Consider the following 27,079-nt stretch of genomic DNA (forward strand, 5'->3'; position numbering starts at 1 on the left):
ATCCTGCACAATAGAGGGGGTGAGAATGAAATGATAGAGAAAAAAAATCTAACCACAAAGTCAAATCACTAACAGTGAAGGGATTCATTCTTCCTTCTCCACGGATGAAGGAAAACTCTTGCCACTTTTATTTTTTGTTCGAGGCCTTTGAACGGTGTACATAGGATATCGTGCAACATTGAGGGTATTTTTTATCATTCCAAAATGGTGGATAGATATTTATGGCCATTGATGGCTGTATGATCCCTTCACTGGCGCAGGCAAGGAAAACTCTCTATTGTAATGAGTTAAATCTAGAAAAGTTTGTCACTTGTCATTTTCAGTCTTCAAAAGAGAACATGTTCACTATCTAAGAGCGTGCCCCTACATCCAGACAAAGGGGTATACGAAATGACCACCACACCTTTCTTGCACATGCTCTTTCATTGGCCGGGCACTGGCACAAGAGCTGCACTCCCAGACAATTCATCCCCCACTCTAAAAACAAAGCCTCAAAATTGATTTAATAGCGACAAACGTTATATAAGGGAAAAGGTCCACATACCGCCCACATGTGAATTCTTTTGTAGGCCTTCTCACAAAAATGAGTACCCCACACATGTATTCTTTTAATTTTATTTTGGGAAATAGATCTCTGTCCGGGAGTGGCCTCCATCAACACTCCCATGAAGCTATCTGTTCTCTCCATATTAGAAGAGACTTCTACCCCCTTTGTTTTGGAGAGAGAGAGAGAGAGAGACACACATGGGAGTGCTGGGTCACATTCCCTGACAGAAAACTACTTCCCTTTTATTTTATAGATCCTACATGGTTGATATACCTTTTCAGAACATTAAATGGTGAAAAGTGCAGATTCCTTCCCACAGATGGCAGCAAGGGAAACCCTCTCCCAATTGTATATTTGTATATATGCCACAAGATTCTATATAACTCTATACAACTGAAATAACATTCTTACAAGGGAAAAAGATCTTTGTCCGGGAGTATGTCCTACGCCCAACACTCCCATGAGTCTATCTCTCTCTTCCCCATGTGAAAAGACACATCTACCCCCTTGTTTTAAAGAGGAGAGAGATAGACACATGGGAATGCTGGCATAGACCACACTCCTGGACAGAAAACTGCTTGCATTCTTTTTTTATCAATAACCCCAGCTTGTTTCAAATTGAAACTAGTGAGATAGACATAAGGTTTTCTATCACATGGATCCACTTACATTCATCGATGTGCAAGTGACAAGTGGTGCCCAAATCTGATGATGACACCTAGACCGGGTTCACCCATACACTAGATAGAAGAACCATAAAAATGAACCTGAGCCAAGAAACCAGGTACGCATGTCTGAATGTATTTGTGGAACCTGGGTTGCGCGCTCCATAATATGAGCTATTGTTATGGTATCTGATTGTAATGAATAATAGAAAACACAAAACCAGAATTTCTCAAGTTGGGCTTTGCTTAGGAGCTCAGGTATTCCAACCCAGTTACATTCATGAGGGAAGAAAATAAAGAGTAACAAGCTCTTATCTATAAATATGATATAATACTCGTATAAGCATATGTTTGTATTTCTTTTATGATATACCAATTTTCCAACGTTTTGTTCTGCCAAACTTTATTTAGACTTAAAACTCAAGGAGCCATTCGTTATTCATTGCAAAAGTTTTCTGGGTTCACTCACCTCTAAAGTTCTTTCTGGTCCGGGCCAAGCTGCCTCTATGCTCTGTATTGTTTTCAAGATTAATAGACTGAACTCTTTTTTCGCAGATAATCTTAATGGACGAATTTTCACCAGCCACATTTATGAGAATATCATCCAAATCTAATTACTGCTAGCAGAACAAATTAAGGGGAGTGGAACTTAGATCTGCAAATACGTTAAAAAAAGATCTAATAGCATATACAAACCATACCTTGCCCCAAAAAAAAAAAAAAGCATCTACAAACCACATAATATATATGAATGATAGAAGTGTGAATTAGAGAATCAAGATAAACTACACATACTAGTCTATTCGATCATCCATCCTGTGGATGGTTCTCAATTCCCTCCTCATGCAAGGGACAAACATTATACAACCACAACTCATCCACCATGTAGGCAAACAGAAACCCAAAGTTCTCTCACAAAGGCACATTAGGCATCCACTATTCCACTCAATGCAAAAGAAATCCGCCATTAAACACCCACTGTCATGAACTTCTTCCAAGTAATCCAACCTCCAAAGAGGTGGATGAGGTAACAGATTCCAGTGCTACAGTTGCAACTTTTTGTTTGGGTTGTGCTGATGGCTTTTGTGATACCAATACTTGATCCTTGGCTTCCTTGGTACAAAACTTTAAGCTTGTGACCATTGAGGCAACCAAAGGTATTGATTACAGTTGCAACTTTTGCTCCCCTAGAATTCATGTCTTTCCAATTTCTGTAACTGGCAGCAATTATGACACTAATCAAAAGAACATGTGATAAATCAGAGACTTCCCCTTCAGAAAGATCATAATTTCAATTCTTTTTTTTTAACTGCCGATGACACCCACCAATTTTCTATTCAATCTTTCCCCACTTGTTTCGGTTTGGCATCCTCTTCTCTCACATCATGCCTCCTTATTCTTGTTTCATGTACAAACCTCAAACTCATAGCCCACTTGCTAAAACAATGATTAAGAGCAAAGTAACAACAGTTCAAAGTATTTTTGGGCTAATCACTTTATTGAATCGAATACTGAAGGCCAAAAAAGAAAAAAAAATTCAGATCACTATCAATGCCCCCCCTGAACCCACAAGCAAAATAAATATCAAGGCTTTCATGACACGGAAAGAAATGAATTGGAAAAATCATTCACTTCCATAACACACAAAGCATGACAGAGGAAATCACCATTCACAACCTGTCGCTTCAAACAATGATATCAAAACTAATTAAGTTGATAAGGTGCACCATAAGCAAGACCTTGCCATTTTCACGATAAGCAACAGCAACCTGCTTCTGCAATTTCTTAAAAACTAAATAGCAGTAATTGGTGGATGAGGACTTTTGCCAACAAAAAGAAGTTCAAAACAGGATGGGGAAAAGACAAACATCTCACAGTAATCTGTGCCTTCAATATGGTTCCAGTACCATCTTGCTTTCTTCATTTTGATGTGCAAAAAACGAATATTTTTTGGACTTTGTTAGGGACCCTCTATCCCCCCCCCCCCGTTTTTTTTTTTTTTTTTTTTGGGGGGGGGGGGGGGGGGGGGGGGTGTTATCAAGCCACCCAAAGCTACCATGAACAAACCCACTTTAACAATCCATCAATAGAAGTTAGATGATACAGAGAACATAACAAAGAAAGAATAGTGGAAATGCATGCATGGAGTTACCAATCAGAGAAATTGTTTACAGCAAATGATAAACACAACCAAATCCATCAAAACAAGAGAACAGTGACTATAAGTATACACACAAAACAAACCCTCATAAAACGAAAGAGAAAAAAGTAAAATGCCTCAAATTTTTTCTGTTAATTGCCAATAGTTCAATCGCCAATTAACCATCCCCAAAAGAACCAGCAACAACATTTGCGATAGGGGGGAAAATCCGCAAACACCACCACTCCTATTAAAAATCATAAAGAAAGGAAGATACCCTAAGCCCGAACCAGAAAAAACATCACAAAAGAAAGCAGAGCTTACAGAATACAGACTACTTGCAGGAATTAATCGATTAGGGAGAAGATTTGTATATATCAACAGAAACAACATGCATTACATTATTTGGCGACCATGCGAACGATGAAGTCTTCGTATTTGATTCTACCATCGGATCCAACATCGACCTCACGAATCCACTCATCGAATTCGGCAGGGTCAAGCTTCTCGCCGATGCTGGTAAGGACGTGGCGGAGTTCGGAGACGGAGACGTAACCGGTGGAATCCTTGTCGAGTACCTTGAAAGCGTCACGGAGCTGGCGATCGAAAGGCTCGGGTTTCATGTGTTTCTTCATCAACTCGAGGAAGCGTGGGAAGTCGAAGGGGGAGGTGAGATTCTCCTGTGCGACGATCTCTTTGAGCTGCGCTTGTGTGGGGTTCCCACCGAGAGATCGCATCAGGATCCCAAGCTCCGATGCGGCGATACGACCATCACCGTCTGTGTCGAAGAGAGTAAATGCCTCCTTCATCGACGCCACTTGGTCATCGCTCAGATCCTTCCCCATGGTTGCTGCTCAATATCTGCTGAGGTGATTATCAGATCTCTTTCTCTCTCTCTCTCTCTCTCTCTCTCTGCTCTCGCAAAATCGCTGTTTTTGTTGAAGGAAATGAGATTTTGTGTTTTCTTGTTGGTTCGTTTGCATTTGTTTAGGATCGTTACTTTACTGTCTTAATGACTGTTCCCTTCCGTGGTTTGGAGCTAATTATCATTAATTAACAATGTAAATTAAGAACTCATTTATGCTCTCGGCTCAATTATCTATTTCCTCTTTCGAATTTTAAATTTTTTGTTTGGGGAGAACATGGTGACCAGGATTCATGGGCTGGTATTGGGCTTCCCACTCCCAGCCCAACTAGTAAATTACCCACCAGCTAGGAACCTAATGGGTTACTACTCTACACTTCCTCAGCCCATGGATAAAGGATTTAGAGTTTGGAAATGGGGAGAGGTTCGGCGGCCACCGCCAATTTTTTATTCTCAGTTTAACTCAGCCTGAGATCGGCAAGGTCGGATTAAAGTCCATCAAAATACATGTTCCTACATCCGAGGGGATTGCCGAGTCAACTAGAGTTCAGTCGGTAGTTATGGCCCATCCAATACAATCCTTCAACCCATGCCTCAACCTCACATGGACCTATTTGATTTAGAAGACTGGCTCAGCCCAGCCCAGCCCAGTTGAGCTCAGCTCAGCTTGGGCCCATAGAGAAAGCCCAAGTTTCAATATTGTCTTGCTTACAAACACAAATTTAAAGACCCAATAATAACACATAGCAAACATAGAATCACAGATTTACTTACTCAATGGCAAATGTGATATGTAGATAACTCTAATACATAAAACCTATCTTACATATGTATGTATGCTATTCTTCGGGTGGGTTTTGGGCCGGCCGGGCCGGGCCTAGCCTTGGTTCTTTCCATCGTGTGTATTTCCACGTATACGATGAAATCCCACATCGGTTTGTTTAGGTCATTAATTTCTTCATAAATTCTCTACAAATAATGGATTCAAATGTTGAGTTGGTCCCTCCAACAAAAACTTTTTACTTGTTCTTAAAGCAAGCAATAATGCAATATTAGAGGGAGAAACACTATAAGGACAAGTTTCAAGTATATTACTTGAAATGTCCCACATAGATTCAAACAAATGGAAATCTCTTTCTTTTGTGAGGACTGTACAAGCAATCAATCTGGAATAAAGCAACACTAAAAGATGAACACCATTTCCTTTTATTTTCCTTTTTGGTCCTAACACTCAAATTTCTTAAAACTTTTGGCAGCACCATGACTGGCCTATGTTGTGGGAAACCTTATTGGATGAGATCAAATTGTTTTGTTTTCTTCTTCTTTCTTTCTTTCTTCCTTTTTTCTTTTTTTTTTTTTTGTCTTTTTAACCCAAACTTCTCTGGGACCCGCAACAACCCCTAAAATTGTTTTGTTTTCTTTAATGGAGAAGTAGGTCCCAAATAACATGATAAACCTTTTGCATAAAGGTTCACAGAAAAGGGAAAGGAAGAGCACCCATGAGCTGTGCATTGCTTCACTTAACTTCAAGGCTGCCTTTCTTCACTTTTGTGAGTGCTAATCAAACCTCATGGCCTAAGAAAAATGAAGGAAAATTGCGTAGATCAGTTGCACACAAATGTGAACTTAATTTGTCTACTAGCACATTTCTTAGTATACCATTATACAGCTATCTCCGTTTAATGCCTTAAGGTTTTTTGTTGAACTCCCAAATTGTATTTTGCGCATTATCTCACTTTATTCAACAACTCATGCCCTTGTATTAGTGTGATGGGCAATATATAACTCAACATTAAATTTTGATAGAAGATGCATGAAACTATTAAGGATTACAACTTTAGGGTGCAAACATTGGATTCGTCATGTATGATTAAATGTTATTTTAAGGTAGTATACTGGTATGCCTTAAAGTGATTATAAAAGAATTGTGGAGATGCCTAATCCCTTTGTGAAGAGAACAGAAAGTGTCAAAAGGGATAAAAAAAAAAAACTATAAAAGAGAACAGATAGATCTTCTTACCACTTTATGGGTATGCTATATCTTTACATAGCACACCCATAAGGAGAGGTTGTGAATGAGAAGTGAGAGAACCTTATTCTTGCTTTTCAATGGCACATGTGATGGGAACCCTACATCTCTAATTTGCAAAGAGAAGAAGGATAAATACTTCTACAGTGAAGTTTAGAATTTATAATACTTCTGGTAGGGCATTGAGAGAGAGAGAGAATCCTATTCGTTGATGCCTTAAAAGGTGAACAGTGAAAGTAACATGGAAAGTGGTGATTTATGCTTTTTATGTAAAGAAATGGAAACTCACAAGGGGTTACCTTCATTGGTTAATGGAAAGTGATCTCCCCTAACATTTTCTGTTCATCACAGATAGATAAATAGATCGACAATTACATTACCCAAAATATTCCAATTTAAAGCACCTTGTCTCACTCAGATGGCTTGTTTATGGAGAAGAATTTTTTAAGCCCTTGGGAGAGAGAGAGAGAGAGGAATAGAAACTATGTCCACGTGGGTCGATCCCACAAAGACATAGGTCCCACTGCCATTAACTATTCTGGTGGAAGTTAAGATAGAGGGAGTACTTCCCTTTTAAGGGTTATAAGCATGAAGTATATGTGTTTTAAGGTATGTGAGAGAATGAGAGTAACTAACTAATATTCATTATCAAGAAGGACTTTGATGGATACTCATCATTCTCATCATGGCAAATAAGACACTTGAAATTTAGAGTCAAATGTTCAATCATATGGTATGGACTCTTTTATTTTATTTGTGGGGTGGGGGGTTAGGTGAGGTCCTCCAACCTTTGGTGCATTGTATTCTGTTTCTATTGTCTTTCTCTACCTATTTCTGCATTAAAAGTCCTTTTCATAGTTACATGTTTGAATTTTGCAGTTGCTGGTTATCTTTCTCAATCTAATTGTGCATTCCTTGACTGTGTGGGCTCTCTCTCTCTCTCTCTCTTGTTCACCCATCTAGAAAGGTGAGAGAGTCTTAAGGAGCAGCATCAGTTTTCAATGAAAGAGCATAAATTTCTTTGCTAAATGGACATGGACCACCTTCAAACCATTTGCTCCATTAGTCATTAGTTCAATTCTCCTTGAGGCCTACCTCTCCCCCCCCCCCCCCAAAAAAAAGGGGTTAACTGACCCATGATATAAGCAATAGTTTTGATGGGTTTCAACCCAAGTTTATGAAAATTGGAATCGGGAATCGAATCAGTCGGTGCATGTTTGCTGATTTTGTTTTAGTTTGAAAAAAAATAGTCTCAGAAACCATGGAGTTGGCCTCTCGAATTTGAAAACCCACTGATCCGATGAGAAAAGCCCTAGACTCGATTGAATCGAAATGTACATAATAGTCACATTCGATTCCAATCCAATTCCAAATTTTGAAACAGATCCTACACTTATAGCTCCGATATGGTTCATGTGTAGTTTCATTATTTATTGAGATAAACTGATAAATGAATATAGTTTTGAACCATAAAACATCCAAATAGTTTACTGATAGTTTGATATCATAGTCCGAGTCAATCTGGTTTGAGATGTATTTGGTATGTATTCTTGATCCATTTCATATTCTCAAACAATAAAAATAATTATTTTTATCACTTAAGAATACATAATTAACCTGAAATGCATTACAAGAATCTATACCAAACACAACATTAATATTTCTTGTATGTATACTGATGATACCATGTATCGGGCAAAGTGATGGATAAGAATGATTACTTGCTATTTTGTTGCCTAACCTACGACTTCCAAGCCTGTCCATTGAAAAAAAAAATTAAATCTCAACCTAACACGCCCAACACCCATTGTCCCTTCAAACAAACACGACCTTATTGGGGGAAAACACAATATTGCGCTTCCTGACAAGAATTGGTGCCATGTGGCACTCAGGACCACTCACGAAGGTATTTATTATTCCCCATTTTACCCCCGAACAATAACCAAATTCAAGAACGAGATAACGGAAATAAATTTGAAATTTGAAACTCTCTCGGTCTCTCAGCTTCTGATCCTGTAAGAAGCTGTGAAATAAATATACATTTCAAAACAACATATGAAATAAAAAATTTAACCCAAAAAAAATTCTGAAATAAAAAACAAATTTCTTCACGCGATAAATCGGCTAAAGTCCGGTACACTCACGAGAGTTTCAATAAATATGTCGCTTTGTGTAAAAAGTATAACATATATGTACCAGGCGTTGGGCCCTAAAAAAGATTAAAAAAGATTTTCCTTTTTACAGATCAAAGGGTGTTCTTGTAATAATACAAAAAACAAAGGATTAAGTTGCTAGGTTAGTCAGTAGGGGGGTGGGCGTTGAAATGGTCCTTTCATGTCAGAGATCAGAGTTGACAGAGATACAAGAAAAAGTAAAAAGCTTAGCTTTAAGGCACTTCGAATTCGAATTTAACCCTTCCAAGTCCCACCAAGGAATCTCTATACGACTTATAACGCAACCGTCTATCTTCGCCGTCAAGTGATCTATTAAACAGATCAGACGGCTATGCTTAACCAATACTGGGTCCCATCTCCGTTCCCATTTTAAGACTTCAAGTGTAGCAGAGATGATAGATTATGCTTTTTGTTTACTGTCCTCTTTTTAGTGCATCTCTGGTTCTCACTATCTCTACTTTGGTTCCATCTCCTCCCTCTTTGATCGGTAACTTCTGGTTCTCTGCAAGCCTTCGTCTCAAGATTCGAACTCTCGATGCCTGCTTAAGAGGAAGAGGGTCTCTGGGTTCGTTGGGCGGCGGGAACAAGGATGGGTGGTTATGCTTTTTTCTTCTCTCTTCTTGCTCTTTTTTCATTTTTTGGTCTGCAACTGGTTTACGGGAATGTGGAGCTGAGAGCGCTCATGGAGATGAAAGTGGCTCTGGACCCTGAAAACAAGTTCCTTTCTTCTTGGACTAGTGATGGTGATCCATGCAGTGGCTCGTTTGAAGGTGTTGCCTGTAACGATCATGGCAAAGTAGCTAATATCTCTTTGCAGGGGAAGGGTCTTTCTGGCAAGGTTCCTTCTGCTATTGCTGGCCTTAAATGCTTGTCTGGTCTCTACCTTCACTACAACTATTTGTCTGGAGAGATACCCAGAGAAATTTCAAATCTAACTGATCTCTCTGATCTGTATCTTAATGTCAATAACCTCTCTGGGAGCATTCCGCCTGAAATAGGAAACATGGCTAGTCTCCAAGGTTGGTTATATTCCAAAACTTTTTAGAAACAAATAGTCATTCTTTGCTCACTGATTTCATCTTTTCTTCAGTCTCAAATCCCGAGTTTGGAAGTCGGTTTGTAAGTTTTAGTTTTTTAGAACGATTAAGCCTCCATGGTTAGTTGCAGAGCTTAATGTAATGATTAGGAAGCTTCAGTCCTGCTAAAAGTCTAGTGCAGGCATGAAATGGAACAGTTATGAACTAACGATTGATGTTTTCGGTAGAAACTAGATGTCGAAAGCTTTGATCTTGCTTAGGAATTTCCGCTGACCTTCGTTTTTTCATGATATCATAAACTCTGATCACTATGGTTCTCTGGGTTTTGTAGTTCTTCAGCTTTGTTATAACCAGCTGACTGGGAGCATACCGACACAGTTAGGGTCTCTGAAGAAGCTAAGCGTTCTTGCTCTGCAAGATAATCGATTAACCGGTGCGATTCCTGCTAGCTTGGGAGAGCTGCAGACGCTAACAAGGTTGGACTTGAGCTATAATCACTTATTTGGTTCAATTCCGGCAAAACTAGCTGATGTTCCTCAACTGGAAGTTCTAGACGTTCGTAGCAATACTCTTTCGGGCAATGTTCCTCCTGGTAATGCTTTTCATCCTTCGTTTAGTTTCTCTCCTCTCTCTCTTGATTTGTCGCAAAGAACCTTTTTTTAACTTTCAGTTTCATGTTGTGAAGCTCTGAAGAAATTAAATGGAGGATTCCAGTACGGGAACAACTCGGACTTATGTGGAGTTGCTTTTTCTACTTTGAGAGCTTGCACCGCTACGGATCAGTTGAACCCTAACAGACCAGAACCCTTTGCATCTGGTACAAGTGGTATTGCAACAAAAGACATACCAGAGTCTGCAAATGTCCGAGTGCATTGCAACCAGACCGATTGCTCAAATCCATCAAGAAGCCCTCAAGTTGCAGTTGTTGTTGGAGTTGTTGCAATCACTGTTGCATTGACGGTTACCGGACTTCTGACTTTCTCGTGGTACCGTCGCCGGAAACAGAAGATCGGTAGTGCTTTTGATTCTTCAGAGGGTCGTCTTAGTACTGATCAGGCCAAAGAGATCCACAGGAAGAGTGCTTCTACACTCATCAGTCTTGAGTACTCCAATGGATGGGATCCATTGGCTGATGGACGGAATGTTAGTGGGTTCTCTCAGGAAGTTCTTAGGTTATTTAGGTTCAATCTGGAAGAGGTGGAATCTGCTACTCAGCATTTCTCAGAGGTGAATCTGTTGGGGAAGAGCAACTTCTCTGCTATCTACAAGGGGATTTTAAGAGATGGGTCTGTTGTTGCTATCAAGAGCATCAATAAGACTAGTTGTAAGACAGAGGAAGCTGATTTCTTGATGGGTTTGAACATATTAACCTCTTTGAGACACGAAAACCTTGTTGGGTTGAGAGGTTTTTGTTGTTCCAGAGGCAGGGGTGAGTGTTTCCTCATCTACGATTTTGTTCCTAATGGGAACTTGCTTCAGTATCTTGATGTGAAGGATGGCAACAGCCGGGTTCTTGAATGGTCAACCAGAGTTTTCATCATCAATGGCATTGCCAAAGGTTTATTTTCTGTTTGTAATGCATTTTATTATCATTGTCTTAGCTTTTTTCCTGGCTCAACATATATGTTTCAGAGTTCTGTTGCATGTTTTCAGATCTTCATAAGCTAGGGAAATCATTGGAACTGATTTTATTTCGTCTTTTCTTGAGCAGGTATTGAATATTTACACAGCAACAAACCTACCAAACCTGCTCTAGTTCACCAAAACATATCGGCAGAGAAGGTGCTCATTGACCAGCGATTCAAGCCTTTGATCTCGGACTCTGGACTGCACAAGCTCCTGGCTGATGACATTGTCTTCTCAGTACTCAAGGCCAGTGCTGCTATGGGATACCTAGCTCCAGAGTACACTAACACTGGCCGATTTACCGAGAAGAGTGATGTTTACGCATTTGGGGTAATCGTATTCCAGATCCTCGCTGGAAGAAGGATGATCACCCAGTCAATGCGAATTGGAGCTGAATCATGCAAGTTTGAAGAATTCATGGATAAGCATCTTGATGGGAAGTTCCTTGAAGCTGAGGCAGCTAAACTGACGAGAATAGCATTGACTTGCACACATGACTCACCTAACCATAGGCCCAACATGGAAACTGTGGTTCAAGAACTGAACAAATGCAGTAGCAGTTCTTGATAATCCATTCCATGGTTCTGATGATGATGATGACTTGTTAACTGTGGAGCCCTACTTGGCTGTGAAAATTTTTCAGAAAGGGGAGGTGTAAAGTGGAGAGATGGGGACATCACTCACTAACCAATGACCACTCATTGATGCTGAACCTTTTAGTTCTTGATTCTTCTGTGCTGTATCCGTCCCCTTCTTGAGGACTGAGGATTGTGAATGTTAATTTGTTTTTCTAGTCCTCGCAGCTTGAAGATGGATGTTGGGTGGAGGAACTTTTCTGTGCTTGTATTAATTGGATCTTTATGATCTGTGGAAACCTGGAACTCTAATGAAATTGTGTGTTCTTCATCTCTGCATTCAACTATTGTCCTAACAATGATGGGTTGTATTTTTTAGGTGAGAAGACTCTTAGACATAGGATTACAATGTTCCGTCAACCATGGAGTGGAATTTGACTAAATTGTCTTAGGGGTGTTGTTCTCTATGCCGTTAGGCATATGAGGGTGGGCGCAATGACCACCCTGCCCCTTGCACAGCCTGCCTATGTGTCTGGGTGCAGCCTGCATTGCGGCGTAAAGAACATTCTCCCATTACCTTATCCGTCACTACAGAGCCTTCTTAGCTAGAGAGTCAGCTATGTATATAGATTGGAACTTCCATTACTAATCCCCTTACCTTGCACTCAATGAGATAGGGCACTACGGAACCAAACAGTCTAGGTAAAAATAAATTAAAGGGATAATGTTTTCTGCATGGGGTGCAAGATGTGCATAGACACATGGGGGTGGGTAAAATGATCGGTTTGCCCCTCCCCCTGAATGTTCGAAATCCTGCTCTTATCCCGCCCGTATGAGCGTAGGCTGTGCCCATCCCTAAATGACATACATTACATTAGTGGGTACAGATGGTAAATGACAAAGAATGGCTTCAGCAAAGACGAAGAGGATAAATAAAAACCAAATCTGACTTCCTCTTCCTATGTGTTGTTGTCTTTAGAGTTGACTACTAGTGTTTGGATACATGAGTTTTCCCAGATGTGACTTCCTCTTCCTCTGTGTTGTCGTTAGAGTTGGCTTCTAGTGTTTGGATTCATAGTATTTAAAGATCTAACTCAACCTCATAGAATAAACGGTAAAAATATGAGACTATATAGATAAATAAATAAATAAATAACTGTAAATGGTGTATGAATGTTATTTGTTGTCTCTTCACCTATCTTTTGCCTTCGTCCTTCCTCTCTTCTTCTTTTGAGATTTGAGAGAGCAGGATTCTTAAAAATGGAATCGGATCGTCGATTCTGATAGAAATAATTAAAACTAACTGGATTGAATTTCTGATTATCATCGAATTCCCCATTTCAAAAAATTCGATTTTTCTTAGGTTCAGCCGTTCAGGTCGATTCTGGCCATTCTATTTCTATGGGGAATCGAAATTGGCCTAGGTTTATCAAAAAAAAAAAAAAAAAAAGGTTTAGGCCAATTCAATTGCCGATTCTATTTCCTCGAAATGTGTGCAAGAGAGAGAGAGACATGTGTACCAACCCAAATTCAAAAACAAGAAAAACCTTTTTGCAAAGGTTTAAAAAAGATAGATAAATGATACAGCCTGTGATTAGATTTGATTAGGTTTAACTGTTCTGCGCTTACACAACAAAAACGGGAAAAAGTTGTGTGTCTCGGAATGTAGTCTATCCCAGCATTCCTATGAGTCTATCTCTCTCCTCCTCATGTGAAAAAATATCTCTATCCACTTGTTTTAAGGAAGAAAGAGATAGACACATGAGAGTGTTGACGTAGGCCACTCCCGTACAGAAAATTGCTTTTCCAACAAAAAATGTCTTTGTGTGTGGAAAGACGGTTCAGTCCCAGTGAAATTGAAAATCATATTCAACTCTATGCTTCTGTGTTCGTTTTCATCCGTTAATGTGTTCATCAGTGTTATAGGACCGGTTAGCCTTCTCTTGTCCTAATAATATATTCCCATAATATATTGAAAGAAAAAACGTTATTTGATCACGCATAATATATGAACCTTGTGCCCAAACACAAGTTTGCATAAAATCATTGTCACACCTCATAGAATTTCGTAGGGACCATGCACCACACGTGAATAGATAATATGTTCATGAACTCTACACAAGTATCTGGGCCAATGAATGAATATACCTGAGTATCTACCTAAAGATAGAAATATTATCGAACGATGTCTTGTGAGAGGGCGGAAGAAACACCACCAAATAGAGATCTTTGTTCCCATATATTATGATGTGTTTGAGGTGGCTATGAGACATTAAAACAAATACAGAGTCACATACCTGCCTGTTTGTTAGTGAAGTGGATAACTATTGATGTCAGTTTCACACTAACTTTGTCCTAATCCCAAAGTTTCCAAGGTATGGTGTGATGCTTAATAAAGCTTTATGTGGACAGATATCTAATGTTTTACTTTTCTCCTTATCAACACGAACGTGGTATTATTCTCTGATTGTGGTGGAATTAACAATGACAGCTTGGCGTTGCAATATTACTGTGAGAATTGTGACATCACGACATCACGTATAGTTTCTTGATTTGAGGTTGGCTTTCTATTTACAAAAAGGGTAAAAATATAAAAAGGAATGAGACTTTAATTAGGTGAGTATATTTAAAAAATGCTAAAACCTAAAGGGATATTTGTGAACCTAAAGAGAAAGGAGATTATTTCAAGTTGGAATCAACGATTAGGGGCAAGGGCAACAGGAACATGGCTGCTACCTACCTATGTTCGGTTAAGACTTAAAATTGCTCATCCCTGCAACAGCCAAAAAATCAACCTACCTTAGGAAAAAAACCCTTTATAGTGCCCGAGTGCATTACAGTGGGCGTGAGAACTTGACATGTGAAAGTTGCGATATTCCATGGCAATGAACTCGAGAAAATAAGGAAAAAATTGCCTTGTATCGAATTCACACTGTTTGCGATCGATGTTCTTTCCAACTGACTCCAGAACTGAACACGACCAATTCTGATCCAATTCAAATCATAATCAATGGAGGTCAATCCTGTGTCCCATTTTGGATTTATAAACCTTGGCAAACAGACTTGATTGCATCATCTCCCACTTCTCTGAGCTTATTAAGGCAAAAGTTCTCGCTGATACAACATTTTAAAGCTAAAGTGGCAAAACATGTAAATTTATACGTTCTCAGTTTCTTCAGAAACCACTTTTATTTTTACCCCTGGATGGGGAAAGGGGGGGGGGGGGGGTGTGGGGATAATCTATTTTCCAAGCTGCAAAAACATGATCCAGATGAGTTCCCCGGTTCAATCGAATTTTCACCAATAAATTTATTGGTGACAAAGGGAGAATCTAAAACAGAGAGCATATAGAGATTGTTCTTTCTTTTGAGTCACTTGAGTATCAACTCTTTGGAAATCGAAGCCGTGAGCAGAAACATCAGCTATACACCTCGTCCAGTGGAAATTGCCTCCTGTAAATCAAGTTGCAGACTACAACCTTAGGCAACAGCACTATCCTGTTGAAGGTCCTGAAACCATTCGGCAGGCCACCATTCTGGTCGAATGACCTTAACATGCACATTTTCCTGAGTTTCAACAATCAGTTTGCCTGATCCTTTGAAGGTTTCCTCCAGCTTCAACAGTCCCAACCCCTCACACCCAAGTGCTGCTGTCACAGTCCCAACCTTTTTCTTAGTATCAGAAAAAACTATATTTGACCCTGGAACTGAATCAACCTTCTCCGATATTCCTGAACAAAACAAAGAAAGGGATTAGTTATACCAATGTGCTGGTCATCTTGAAATTAGCCAAAGATAGATATAAGTACCTTTTCCAGATTCATCAACAAAGCTTAAGGGAAGCACACGCTTACGAATAACACCACGATGGTGTGTACGGGCAATGAGTTCTTGGCCTACATAGCATCCCTTGTCGAAGCTGATTGCATTTAGTCCAGCAAAATTGTATTCAAGGGGAATAGCTTCACCTAGACAATAAAATATAGAAGTTCGGAATAATTAGAGTGGTACAACATTTAACAGTCCCCCAAATTCAAACAGATGAATGACGATTATGAACGCTTCTTACATTAGCAAGGACAATAACAATATTGACTATTTTCAACAAAATCAATTAATCAATGACCAATCAACACTATGGCAATCGGAAAGGTACACGTTACATACCTTTTGGAATCTCAGTTGAACCCTCTGCAACTCCTTTCTCATACCTCCATCGAAAGTAATTTTGCTCATCAATTTCTTTGTCAGACTCAACCAGTGGTGCTGCAAAGAACAGAAGTGCTGTTTAGAGCTAAACCAACTAAAAGCTTCACTAATGATTCCATGTTGTGAATAAACCTACTTCAGTGTTGTCGGACAGACATACACTACAAAGATGCAAAATGCTACTAAGCTTACGTATTGTATTGGATGGAAAGATCCCCCTGAAACCAAGACAATCCAGTCTAGGATCCTTGAACCATTGCCATCCAAGATTATTTCCCTGGGCAGCTGACATCCCAGCCTGATCAACTCCACCACCCCATCCAACAGATGCAGCATCAGGCTCTTCAACAGATGAGGATTTATCAGAAGCATCTCCACCAAAACGTTGCCAGCAACAAAAATTTTCAGCCACATTCTCAATCTCAACCTTAGACCTCACTCTGTATCTGTGTCATTGAAATAAAAACACATATAAAAGTGCTCAATCTATCAAGTCAAACAGAGAAAACTATTACTGATATTAATGGAGCAGAAGATAGCTATTGCTCGTATCTGAATAAAGCAAGTTTTAGTTCAACTGTTTCCAAGAAATGCTCACATCAATACAAGATATCAGTGGGACATTCTATTGCATGGATTACAATTTTTCATGGGCACTGGGACTGCTAATTCCATTTGTGCAAAGATATTTAGCCATCCCATGTTTCAACATATGTAGCAACACATAGTGAAGTCTAGAATCCTCCATTGGTTCCTGCTGTGTGAGCTATCAAATAATCAATACCATGATATGGGGACAAATTTAAGTTTAACCAAGAAAATTCACCATTTAAAATTCTTCCACTGGGTTTTTAAATAAGAATTTCAAAGTGCTCTTACCAGGTGAAAAGTAGTCAAAGAAAACTTAAACTCTTTTTTTATTTGTTTAGATAATTATCAGCAACACACACCATGCTTCAGCACAAGAGTGCACAAACGAAAGTTTGGAAAACATATTGGAAGAGTTACCTGCTGAATTGAAATAGATATATGGATAATTGGGCAATTATACAACTTCAAGGCATGCTTCCAACTATGCTTCAGTTGGATCCTTGATCCATAAAAAAGGGGGAGAGAGTGGGAAATAGTTACATTATTATTATTTTTTTAAAATAATGCAGTGCCTTCTTTATTGCTCATTCAGTACATCCAGCAAATATTGCAGGAATCCGATTAGTTTATATACACTGATCTATATTTAGAGCATGCTTGGCCAGCTTATTGGCCAGTCTGATAACAACCTATTAATGAACTTGCACTGAGCATGGCATATACCTTTGACAAAGGTATATGTACAAACCAGAGACTGAGACCCAAACTTCTAGGGTCTATCTGCAAACATGTTCCACCTTTAGTGGTCATACAGGCTCTGGTCCAGCCCAGAGTCCTCCAGCCTTGACTTCTCGAGTTTCACTTGCTCCATGTGGAACCTGCTGCCAAAATACATTGAGCATAACTATCTCCTGTTATGAACTTATGATTGCAACAGCAACTTAATCACCCCTCTTGAGTTACATCTACTGGCTGCAAGAATAAGGGGGTGGTTGATGCAATGGTAAAAAAAGAAGCAAGCGAACTCCAATCCTAATCATAATCGGACTTGCCATCAGTCCAAATTGTGGGGCCTAGGATTCAGTCAGTTATGTTTCATTTCCTTTCACTCCTAGAGTCGATATGATATTGATGAATATTTTTCTTTTGTTTTCAGAAGCAGAATTTTTTTCCCCTAGTAGTAGTAGGAGACTTCTATAGGCAGGGGAACTCGACCAGAACCCCTGCCCTTAACCCTAACTCGAAACTCTAGATCTCTTTTTTTTCTAATTTCCCAAAACCCAGAAACCCAAACCCTAATTCAATAACCATCTTTGTTTAAATACTCAATCTCCATAAAACATCTCAGGACCTTCACTGCAAGGCTTCCCCTCACTAACTGAACGGCTGAACCTAACCCTAACATCAAATCTTAGATTCCATTTAACCCTAACCATAATTTTCAAAATCCCCCTTGTTTGACCTAGCCGATTCCTCATATCCAGATCCTGGTTATTGGTTCTAGTTGGTAATTCAGGCATCTAGAATTACATTAGGGTGGGAGAGAGAGAGACTCAGGCTGGGCACAACACTGGCATTGCCAACTTTTACCTAAAATGTAAAATACAAGAACAAAGAAGCTATTGGCAATACATAGATTATTTGTGAACTTTAAGACGAATATACAAGCCAACAAGACTAAATAACGGTTGAGACCTGATTGAAATTCAAAGAGTACTTGTGTCCAATTTAAAAACTGCAGGGCGATTGCACTAGGATAAAGAAGTGTGTTGAATCAACAGAACCATATGTACTCTTGTGAGCATTTGATGATTACTTTATTCATTGTCTAAACAACAAATTATTCCTCCGTATTATTGGCCAATTTCATCTAACACTTGTGTTTCAAATAATGTGTTTCCTTGCATGCTCATATCACTCTTATTCAAAATTGAAGTAACACATCAGTAGTCAACTATTTCCATTTAGAGGGGGAAAAAGACTCTCAAACAGATAAATTTCATAAAGAAAATAATGGAGAAGAACATCAATGGTTGATGGGATATCCTCTTCTCAATTTTTTCTCACATTCATCACGCCCTAATAAGTTCAAGAACTATACCTAAGTAGAAGTAAGGTATTATATAAGTAGACCATTGCCTAGAAATAACCATTGAGGGTAGGGGTGTCAACGGGCCGGTTTCGGTTTGGGCTTTTCGGTTTTGGTGTGACTTTTATAGAAACCGAAACCAAACCATTAAGAAATGTTCGGTTTCGGTGCGGTTTCGGTTTATGATAACGTCTTGATATCGGTTTGGATTCGGTTTGGTACCGGTTTTATATAACTAGTAAGGTCCGGTTAGTGCTAATTTTTCTTCTCTTTCTCTTTTAAGTACATAAAATATTTCAAATACAATGCATCTTTCTATCCTATGTCCTATGGCCTATGGATACAATTGGTTGGGTAATCACTAACAAAGGATATGAGATAAAGTGAGAAACTATCACAACACATTTAGGGGGCCTAGGCATTTACTGATTTATTCATTTATCGGGTTAGGTCGGTTCGGTTTGGGTTCGGGCCTAACAGTTCAGGCTACCGATGCACCGTCGGGCTAGCCCAAACCGAACCAAACCGTTTGCCTCTCTGGATCCACAAACCGAACCCGAACCATTAAGAGTTCAGTCCGGTGTGGTCCGGGCTCATTCGGGCTGGTTCGGGCTGGTTTCATCGGTTCAGGTTGGGTATTGACACCCCTAATTGAGGGTGCTTAGCCCCTTTCATCACGCCAAGAAGTTTAGCCATGCTGACCATGACACCAAGAAGGTTGGCATGCTGAGGGAAGCAAGTTTTCCTTTGTATCCCTGTTGAACCCAAGACCACTGGCTAATGGCCTGCAGTCGCCCCCTATTTGCCCATCCTCACTGTTAGAGAGAGTGAAGGGGGAGAAAATACCATCTTAAAACAGAGGAGTGAAGAATTTGAGAGTCAGAGATAGAAGGGCAGAGGTGGACTAGCATTGACCTAATGAAGCTTTAGAGTTTAGAATATTCTGGCTTGTGTATGCTCATAGGGTAGAAACCAGAAGTGGACGGACAATTTCCAAGGAGGTGCAAAGCGACAATGTTGATTGTATTTAGGGAGAAGGGAAGGGTGTAGAATTTGAAGGGGCAGTTGTGAGGTATGAAGTATTTGAGGAACAGGGATGGGTGAAGAATTCAGTGCGGGAGTACCTTGGGCTTTATCCATGCTGCCATTTGGTTGCAAGGAAAGCCAAGTTGGCAAGCTCTAGTGAAAGCCTTACATGCAACAGTATATATGACAAATGAATAAAATACTCAACTTTCATTTGAATAATATCAGAGTTCTCTTCCAAACAAAAATCACCATTTAGAGGACTTCATTTGTAATAGGTGAAAGCTAATGGCACTGCTACAACCATATTTAAATCACTTAAACTTGAATGGTAAGAGTGAGATATGCTATGAAAGAAAACATATAGTGAAAATTAATGAGACTATTTAAGTATGTAGAAGGCATAACCCTGAAAGTGTTGAACCTGGTTGAAGTTTTTGCAGTTCAGAGACACTATGTTTCGGACTGATGTCAAAGTTTAGGGTGGAAATTTGGTTGTTCTATTATCTGAGCTTAAGACAATTAACAATGCCATTCATATCCCACTCCTTCATTTAATAATGACATACACCTTTTCCTACATGCTAATCAGTACACAACCACCCTAATTATAGGCCTCATAACTCTCAATTGGTCTCCAAGGTGGATATATTCCAGTTTGTCCGACTCCGTGATCATCTCAGGTAATTAGAATTTTGTGGTATTCTCTACAAGAAAGCACCGGATCTCAAAATTACAGAAGACAACAACTTTATTAACAAACAAAGCATAACAGTGAAAGAAACAATTCCATCTATATTTCAACAAAAAAGAAGTCAGTAACCATTGTGTGCCCAGCAACAATCGACTTCAAAAGCAGTTTAATTGAGCAACAAAAAATAGAACTTACTTCTTGAAGCACTGCAGGAGCTCATCCAAGATAGCAGCATCAACATCTGCTAACAACTCGAATTCCTCACTGGGGTCTGAACCGGGTCCAGAACCTGTTCTATTAAGCTTGTCAGCAGGGCGTGGAGGCCGATAGAGGAAAAGGTCATAAAGGAATCTCCCCTGAGGAGTCAGCAATGCAGCATAGAGCGGCGGAGCAGACACAGTGGAAAGATTGGGTGTAGGCAACGTAGACGTTTTCTCTTTGTGGGCTTCATCGAATCGGGTGACATCGTTAGTCAAAAGGCCTTGTAGAAACTTTATGGTATCGGGGCCACGGAACCTAATCACGGACCGACTCTTGAGAAGAGAAGCCACAGGACCGACGTCATCGAGTTGGGTTTGCCGGCAAGGGAAAAGCTTCGCGGATGAGTAATGGAGGCTCCTGCTACTGTTGACGGTTCTGAGAATTCTAAAAGATGGCTTGAAAAGATGCATCATTCTCTGCCGATTTTGCAAGACTTGACAGTATTTCCCGTCCAATACTCGCTAATCGCTATGCAGGTCCAGAATCTATACGGAACCGATCAAGGTAACGTGGCAGCAGAGACGCGACGGCTGTGCCCACGTGGCTTGACCATATAAATGTTCATTTTGTCTCCATGTCGTCGAATGATCTGGTGGCGCCACGAAACTCAAACTTGGGAAAGTTATGTTGCTGATGTATAGATTCCTTGGTGAGCAGCCACAAACAACAATCTGGAAATTTTTTGCAGAGAGAAGCCATCGGCGGTTCTTGGCAAAATCATGCTTCACTACGGTGGAAATTAACTGATATTGAGGTGATTCTCGATCTACTTCCTTCATCAGAGTCGACTCATTCTCTTCCAGATTCTTCACCGAGAACTGCTATCGCTCCCAAGTAGGATAAAGAGAAAGGGCCAGCAAAACCTAACTCAAGCAATAGAAGAGAGGTGAATGACAGAGAAGCCACCAAACTAAAGAAAAAGCAAAGGACCGATTAAGGAAAAATAAAGCTAATAAAATAAGAAATCATCAAGACAAAGATGTTTTAATGACATAAAGTGTATGGATTGTCATTTTAACAGAAACAGTTTTCTCTTCTAATTCTATCAAATTACATAAAATCTCATCCCTTGGCATAATTTTCATAACACAAATGAATGAGAAAATTTCACTAATTTCAACATGTCCAAAATAATTCCAATACTAAACATAATGTTCTTACACATCAAAAAAACTATTGATTAATTTTCATTCAATTGGAGTCATGTTTCTTGATAAAGCCAACTCGTTTGCAATGTACTTTCGAAATTCATCCATCTCTCTTGCCCTATTTCGTTGGCATGTCACACCTTGAATAAAAACTTAAGTCACTACCTGCATTAACAAAGACAAGGGGTATTACTCACTTTGATTGAACTAGAATATAATAGTGATGTGTATGCCTCTTATTGTGTATGCATGTACGGTTTGTTTTTTTATATATAATATGCATTCTTATAAGAATTACCAATAATAGCTTCAGCCTTCCCATAGTTCCCAACCCAGTGCATCTCTCCCTCTGCCACTACATCACCAAACACCCAAAACACAAACAATGAGCGAAAGAAAGCCTCTTCACCTGTGATTGAGCTCCTCTCCTTGGACCCTTTTTAACACCAAAACCAAAACTTCTCTCTCGCTCTCTCTCTCAAGAAGGAACATGAAGGTTTGACAAGCTTTTTGTCCACGTTTTCTACCCAAATAAAAAGAACAAAAAAAAAAAAAATCAAGAACCAAGCAAAAGAAGTCAGGGAAGGCAAAGGGAGTTGGGCTTCAGCATCAAATGCTGCTTCTCTCTTCCACCATACCTAGCCAGAAACCCATAGTTGCTCTTCAGCTAGACAACCCTTTCACAGATTAGCTAGATTTGCGCAGGCAAGCAAGCAACCTCTGTCCTGCCCTTAATTTCTACTTTAAGAAAAGATTTTTTTTTGATGAATTCCAACCAAAAAAGAGGAGGGGGGGGGGGGAAAGAGGGGAACAAAAAAACACAAGCAACCTCTGTCCTGCCCTTAATTTCTACTTTAAAAAGAGTTTACTTTTTTGTTTAGGAGCTTTCTCTCTTTTTTTTAACACCAGGCCAAGCTTCGGTTGAGCCATGGGAATCCGGGGCTGGACCTGGGTTTTATGAGCAGAGGTTAATGAGAAGAGACAGATAAACTCTTATCCAATGTGCAGCACATATACGAAATGCAATTAAATCAGTTGAGCACATTGATTTAAGATCCCTTGAAGTCGTGGAAGAGTTTTAATTGAAATCTGCCAACTCGGCTAAGAAACAGGTGAGCCTCACAGAATGGATCCAACCAGAAATCTGATCAAAGAACTCCACCTTATCACCCTCATGGATAAAAAGCACAGAAATTTGTCCAAGACAAAAGCTGGGCTTAAAACTAGATTTGTGAAAACTTCTTTATCAAATACACACAGGATATGGTGGTAGTATATCTTCATTACAGAAACTGAAGTTATCAATCGATAAATTATATGTGTCAGGTGTGTGTCTCTGTGTCTGAGAGAGAGAGAGGATTGAAGGTCCTCTTGGGCTGGAAGTGGTTCTTGTCGCCCAAGGTGGTTCACATTCAAATACAGAGGAGGATTCTCAAAGAGAGATCAATTTCGTTTTTTTTTTTTTTTAATGACATAAAGTGTAATCACACAAACCACACACCAATCCCAAAAGGTTAACCGTTTCAATTTCGTTTTTGTGATCTAAGGTTTTAAACCCTAGATCTCAAAAAGAAGAAGAGGAAGAAGAAGAGAAATAACAGTAGAAGTACAGATGAAGAAGAAGAAGAAGAAAGGAAAGGAAACATTACCTGAGTTGAAGTAGATGCAGATGATCCAACCTTTGATAAATCAGAGCTTTTCCCTTCGTTCGAACAGAGGCAGAAACGATGGAGAGAAGAGGGCTGGCAGTGTTCTTCGTTTGAGAGATGGAGAGGGTAAAGCCGTTTTAGGTTTTGTTATGTTTTGAGGAAAAATTTCAAAAAATGCCCTTCTAACTTAAGTCGTCATAATGCTACCCGACTTTTCATAAAACCAATTCTTAGAATTGGAAAACTCCATTTTGGTGTTTCTCAGAAGCTTGTCAGAATTCATTATATCACTCGATCCGTTTCAAAGAATCACATAAATGGATCGGATAAATCATATAGAATTTGATTCAATTCTGCCCCCAGAATCAGAAAAAACGCCAAAATTCATTTTTTGAAAGATTACCAAACATACCCTTAGCTTTCTTGAGAGAGGGGATTAAAAAAACAATTTGACTCATCCACTTCCGCTTGCCCCTACTGTCGCGTGCACCCCACACACAAGCAAGGCGGAATGTACCGTCTTACCTCTGCCTGAAAGCCTTGCCCGAGCGGACGTAAGGCGATACTTTCCTCCGTGCTTGTGTGTGAGGGGGCATAGCAGTACTGGGTAGGTGGAAGTAGAGGAGTCAGATCCTTAAAAAAAAGTGTCATCGGACATCGATAGCTTTGTAGGTGGAAGTTATGTCCTCCGTCTCAAGAGTGGTGAGCTCACATGTGGCCAAAGATGTGGGATTTTTATCGGCTGTTGTACTCATCGTGGGGTGCTGTAGGTGCCATATATGCCTTGGTTTTTTTAGTCTCACATCGATAATCTCACAATGAAATGAAGGAAGAGAAGCATATAAATAAGGAGAGGCTAGAGGGTTGAAACATACTTACCTGGACGGGGTTTATGGGTGATCAAGAAGGCCCATTGCCTAGGTTGGTGACCTCCATTGCACTTGGGAGGGGTGCCCGCCTAACATCTGCCCAAGCGGGAGAGTGTACGTCATAATTTGTGCCCCTACCATTTCTATAAATTAAATTTTCGTACTTATCTTTCACAAAAATGTAAATTGAAAATACAATTTACGGAGTTACTTAATTCATCCTGAACTCATACCAATTAGCAGCTTTCATGAATTTTTTTTTTATCTCAGAAAGCTTTATTCTTCTTGTTTAAGCTCCATATGTCAAGAACCCAAGTGGTTTTTTGGTTCCTCAACTGTCTTTGTTGTGTTAATCTTGCTTCTTGAGCATCGCCAGTTAACCTCTCTGTTCCTTTTACCAACAGATTTTCCGATCTTTTCCATTTTTCATTGGTTCTACCACTCCCCTTCGTTATTCTAGCCATTAATGAACTTGTTTTCCCTGCCTCAAGACTTCCTTTACATCATTTTATTTTGTTTATTGTACACCGCTACTTAAAACTGGGTTTTCCGCCATCGCTCCCTGCCGATTCTCCTATTCTATTCTATGCCAAACGAATGAAAACAAGCCATGTGACAGGGATTGGGCGCATGCACTCGCTTTCAGTAGCAAGTGAGAATGCATAAACAGGGCAAGTGAATACTGACTTTTAGTCCCACATCGGTTAGAGTAGAAAGAGGGATGGCAGGAGAGGTTATAAACCTAAAACAGAGACAAGGTTTGAAGCGTACCTTTCTCGGCCTTTTGGCTAAGGTCAAGTGTAGTGTCTGTTCTTATCAGTTTAATATCTGATACGTGGGTTATCGACCTACATGATATTAAATTAATTTTTCTTGCGAGAGAGCCCTTTACCGTAGCTTGCTACTGGGGTTCTTAAGAGTAGCCTATGCATTGCACTACTGCACGGGCTTGGCGCAACCCACCAATTCTAGTTAAAGTTTTACATATCAACGGTCGGATCAACTGCTCTAATCTTCAATTAGAAGTTTGTTTCACTAGAGTCCCCATTAAAAATAGAAATTTACAAAGTGAATGGTATAGAAGCAGAGTTATGCCAAGTATACATAAGTCACATGTCGGATCAATGGGACTTAAATTTTTTGAACAAGTAGACCTTAGGTCACATGTAAAGTTTCACATTGCTTCTTCTGTATTTCCTTCTTTTAGTCTCTCACAAGGTTTGAAAGGTTAAACTCTCGTTGCGTTTTGTAAAGCAAAGTAGTGGAAAATGTTTAATCTCTCACATTGTATCTCGAAAAATATAGAATGTTTTTTAGAAGAAAGACTCCATGTGCTCTTTGTCTCTGGGGTTCATTTTCACACACACACGAGTGCATCGAGTCAGGTCATGGTGCAAGGCTTTGGATAGGTTTTTCTTGATATTGGCTTTAGTGTGTTGAGCGTTGGCCAAAGTGTGTTCAAGGTTGGGATTTGTCAGGAATCTTACCGATATACATTACACTCCGTTCAACACTGAACGGATTTTTCCGGCTTCAGCTGAGCGTCGTCTGTGATCTTTTGCTATATGCTGTCCAAATACTTTGGACGCCAATAATGACTAGTTTTTGTATCTTCTCTCTTAAACAAATGTTTTCAAGGGACATATTTGCTTTATAAATAGAGGACGTTCCTATTAATCATTCATTCCAAGTGTTCTATTACCTCTCAGTGTTTTGATTTTGCCTATTGTTTTAAGAGTTCGTGTTCCATTCCGTTGATTGATTAAGTACAACCTAAAAGTGTCTTAATGTGGCTCAATAAATGAGTGCAACAACTACTGAAGGACTGAAGGGATTGTTTCATCCTAGGATTGATTCACAAGAACCCTATTGCACCATAAGGGGTGAATACATTCTTAATGATAGTGGTTGGTGGCACGACTCACCCCCATCACTTTGATATCATTTGGAGCATGTCGCATTATGAAGTTGATGTCCAAGTTTGAGTGCATAACAAGTGGAGCCTTCTCATTCATTTCCTCAGTGAGTGTTTTAACTATTAAGAGAGGGATAGGCACGCAACCGTGTGCCGCATGCTAGCTGGCGACACCAATAGGGGAGTAGGAAGAGGAATCATACAAGAGGGCAGAAGGTCATTTCAAAGGGGAAAAAAAAGAAAAATACAGTACCCTCTAACGTGTGGCATGAGGGTGGTGTGCCCAACCTTTTCCTTTAACCATTTAAGATTAGTCCTCTATTGTTCTAGGCTCTCAAACCATTATAGCTTACTACAAGTAGACACTTAAATTTGAAATGTATTAACTATCCCATTGTCAAAATTACTACATCATCATTCCACATGACACAATATCAAGATCAAACTCTGTTCAAATAAGAAAGAGAGAGTGAGAGTTTACTTCACCAATAAAGAATCTCTTATATACGAAATATTGGTGAGCATTAAAGTTTAAAATCAGGATCGGATTGGCCAGATTGGTTGACGCGAACCGATTCCGGCCTATCTGGCTTGGCCGATCCCTATATGGAAACTAGAGCTACGGCAGTTTTATACTCATTCTGGTCAATTCCGGACCAATTCTATTTTGTTTTCGGCCAATTCGGACAGATTTCGTCCGATTCCAGCCGATTGGATCCCCAATTCCGTTTTTGAAACACCATGGTTAAAATCTTACCTATATTTTGTGAAAATAAAGGCTCAAAAAACAGTTGGAACAGACCACAAGACAGAGAAGAAGACAAGCTTAGGCCTCAAATCTCTTTCCTCTGAGATGATGTACGTGATCCTATAAACATGCTCTTTCACCTGTGCACTTATTTACTGTAACAACCCAGCGGGTCCTTTTGATGCCAGTGGCAGCACTACTGTTGCCACCAATTTTGGACATT

At 39.7% G+C, this 27,079-nt stretch overlaps 3 protein-coding genes, 1 non-coding gene and 1 pseudogene across 4 annotated transcripts; 3 read left to right on the forward strand and 2 right to left on the reverse strand.

Annotated features, from left to right (window-relative positions):
- Positions 1-3,475: 3,475 nt before the first annotated feature.
- LOC122665346 (probable calcium-binding protein CML13) lies at positions 3,476-4,332 on the reverse strand. Its single transcript, XM_043861467.1, has one exon. It carries the CDS (start codon positions 4,195-4,197, stop codon positions 3,754-3,756), a length of 444 nt encoding a protein of 147 aa, XP_043717402.1. The 5' UTR covers positions 4,198-4,332; the 3' UTR covers positions 3,476-3,753.
- Positions 4,333-8,919: 4,587 nt separating this feature from the next.
- LOC122666197 (LRR receptor-like serine/threonine-protein kinase GSO2) lies at positions 8,920-11,876 on the forward strand. The gene is made up of 5 exons (XM_043862343.1): positions 8,920-9,439; positions 9,789-10,049; positions 10,143-11,015; positions 11,169-11,657; positions 11,695-11,876. Exons 1-4 carry the CDS (start codon positions 9,010-9,012, stop codon positions 11,648-11,650), a joined length of 2,046 nt encoding a protein of 681 aa, XP_043718278.1. The 5' UTR covers positions 8,920-9,009; the 3' UTR covers positions 11,651-11,657; positions 11,695-11,876.
- Positions 11,877-15,004: 3,128 nt separating this feature from the next.
- On the reverse strand, positions 15,005-20,952 carry LOC122666198 (putative transferase At4g12130, mitochondrial). Its single transcript, XM_043862344.1, has 5 exons — positions 20,462-20,952; positions 16,059-16,312; positions 15,825-15,923; positions 15,467-15,625; positions 15,005-15,388 (listed from the first exon to the last, which is right to left on the reverse strand). Exons 1-5 carry the CDS (start codon positions 20,938-20,940, stop codon positions 15,138-15,140), a joined length of 1,242 nt encoding a protein of 413 aa, XP_043718279.1. The 5' UTR covers positions 20,941-20,952; the 3' UTR covers positions 15,005-15,137.
- A 3,243-nt stretch (positions 20,953-24,195) lies between these two features.
- LOC122666475 lies at positions 24,196-24,328 on the forward strand (annotated as a pseudogene).
- Positions 24,329-24,960: 632 nt separating this feature from the next.
- Positions 24,961-25,156, forward strand: LOC122666340. The gene has a single exon (XR_006333533.1). It is a non-coding gene; the product is annotated as a U2 spliceosomal RNA (small nuclear RNA).
- Positions 25,157-27,079: the final 1,923 nt, after the last annotated feature.

This window comes from Telopea speciosissima, chromosome 6 (genome assembly GCF_018873765.1).
Source record: "Telopea speciosissima isolate NSW1024214 ecotype Mountain lineage chromosome 6, Tspe_v1, whole genome shotgun sequence".
Classification (NCBI taxonomy): Eukaryota; Viridiplantae; Streptophyta; class Magnoliopsida; order Proteales; family Proteaceae; genus Telopea; species Telopea speciosissima.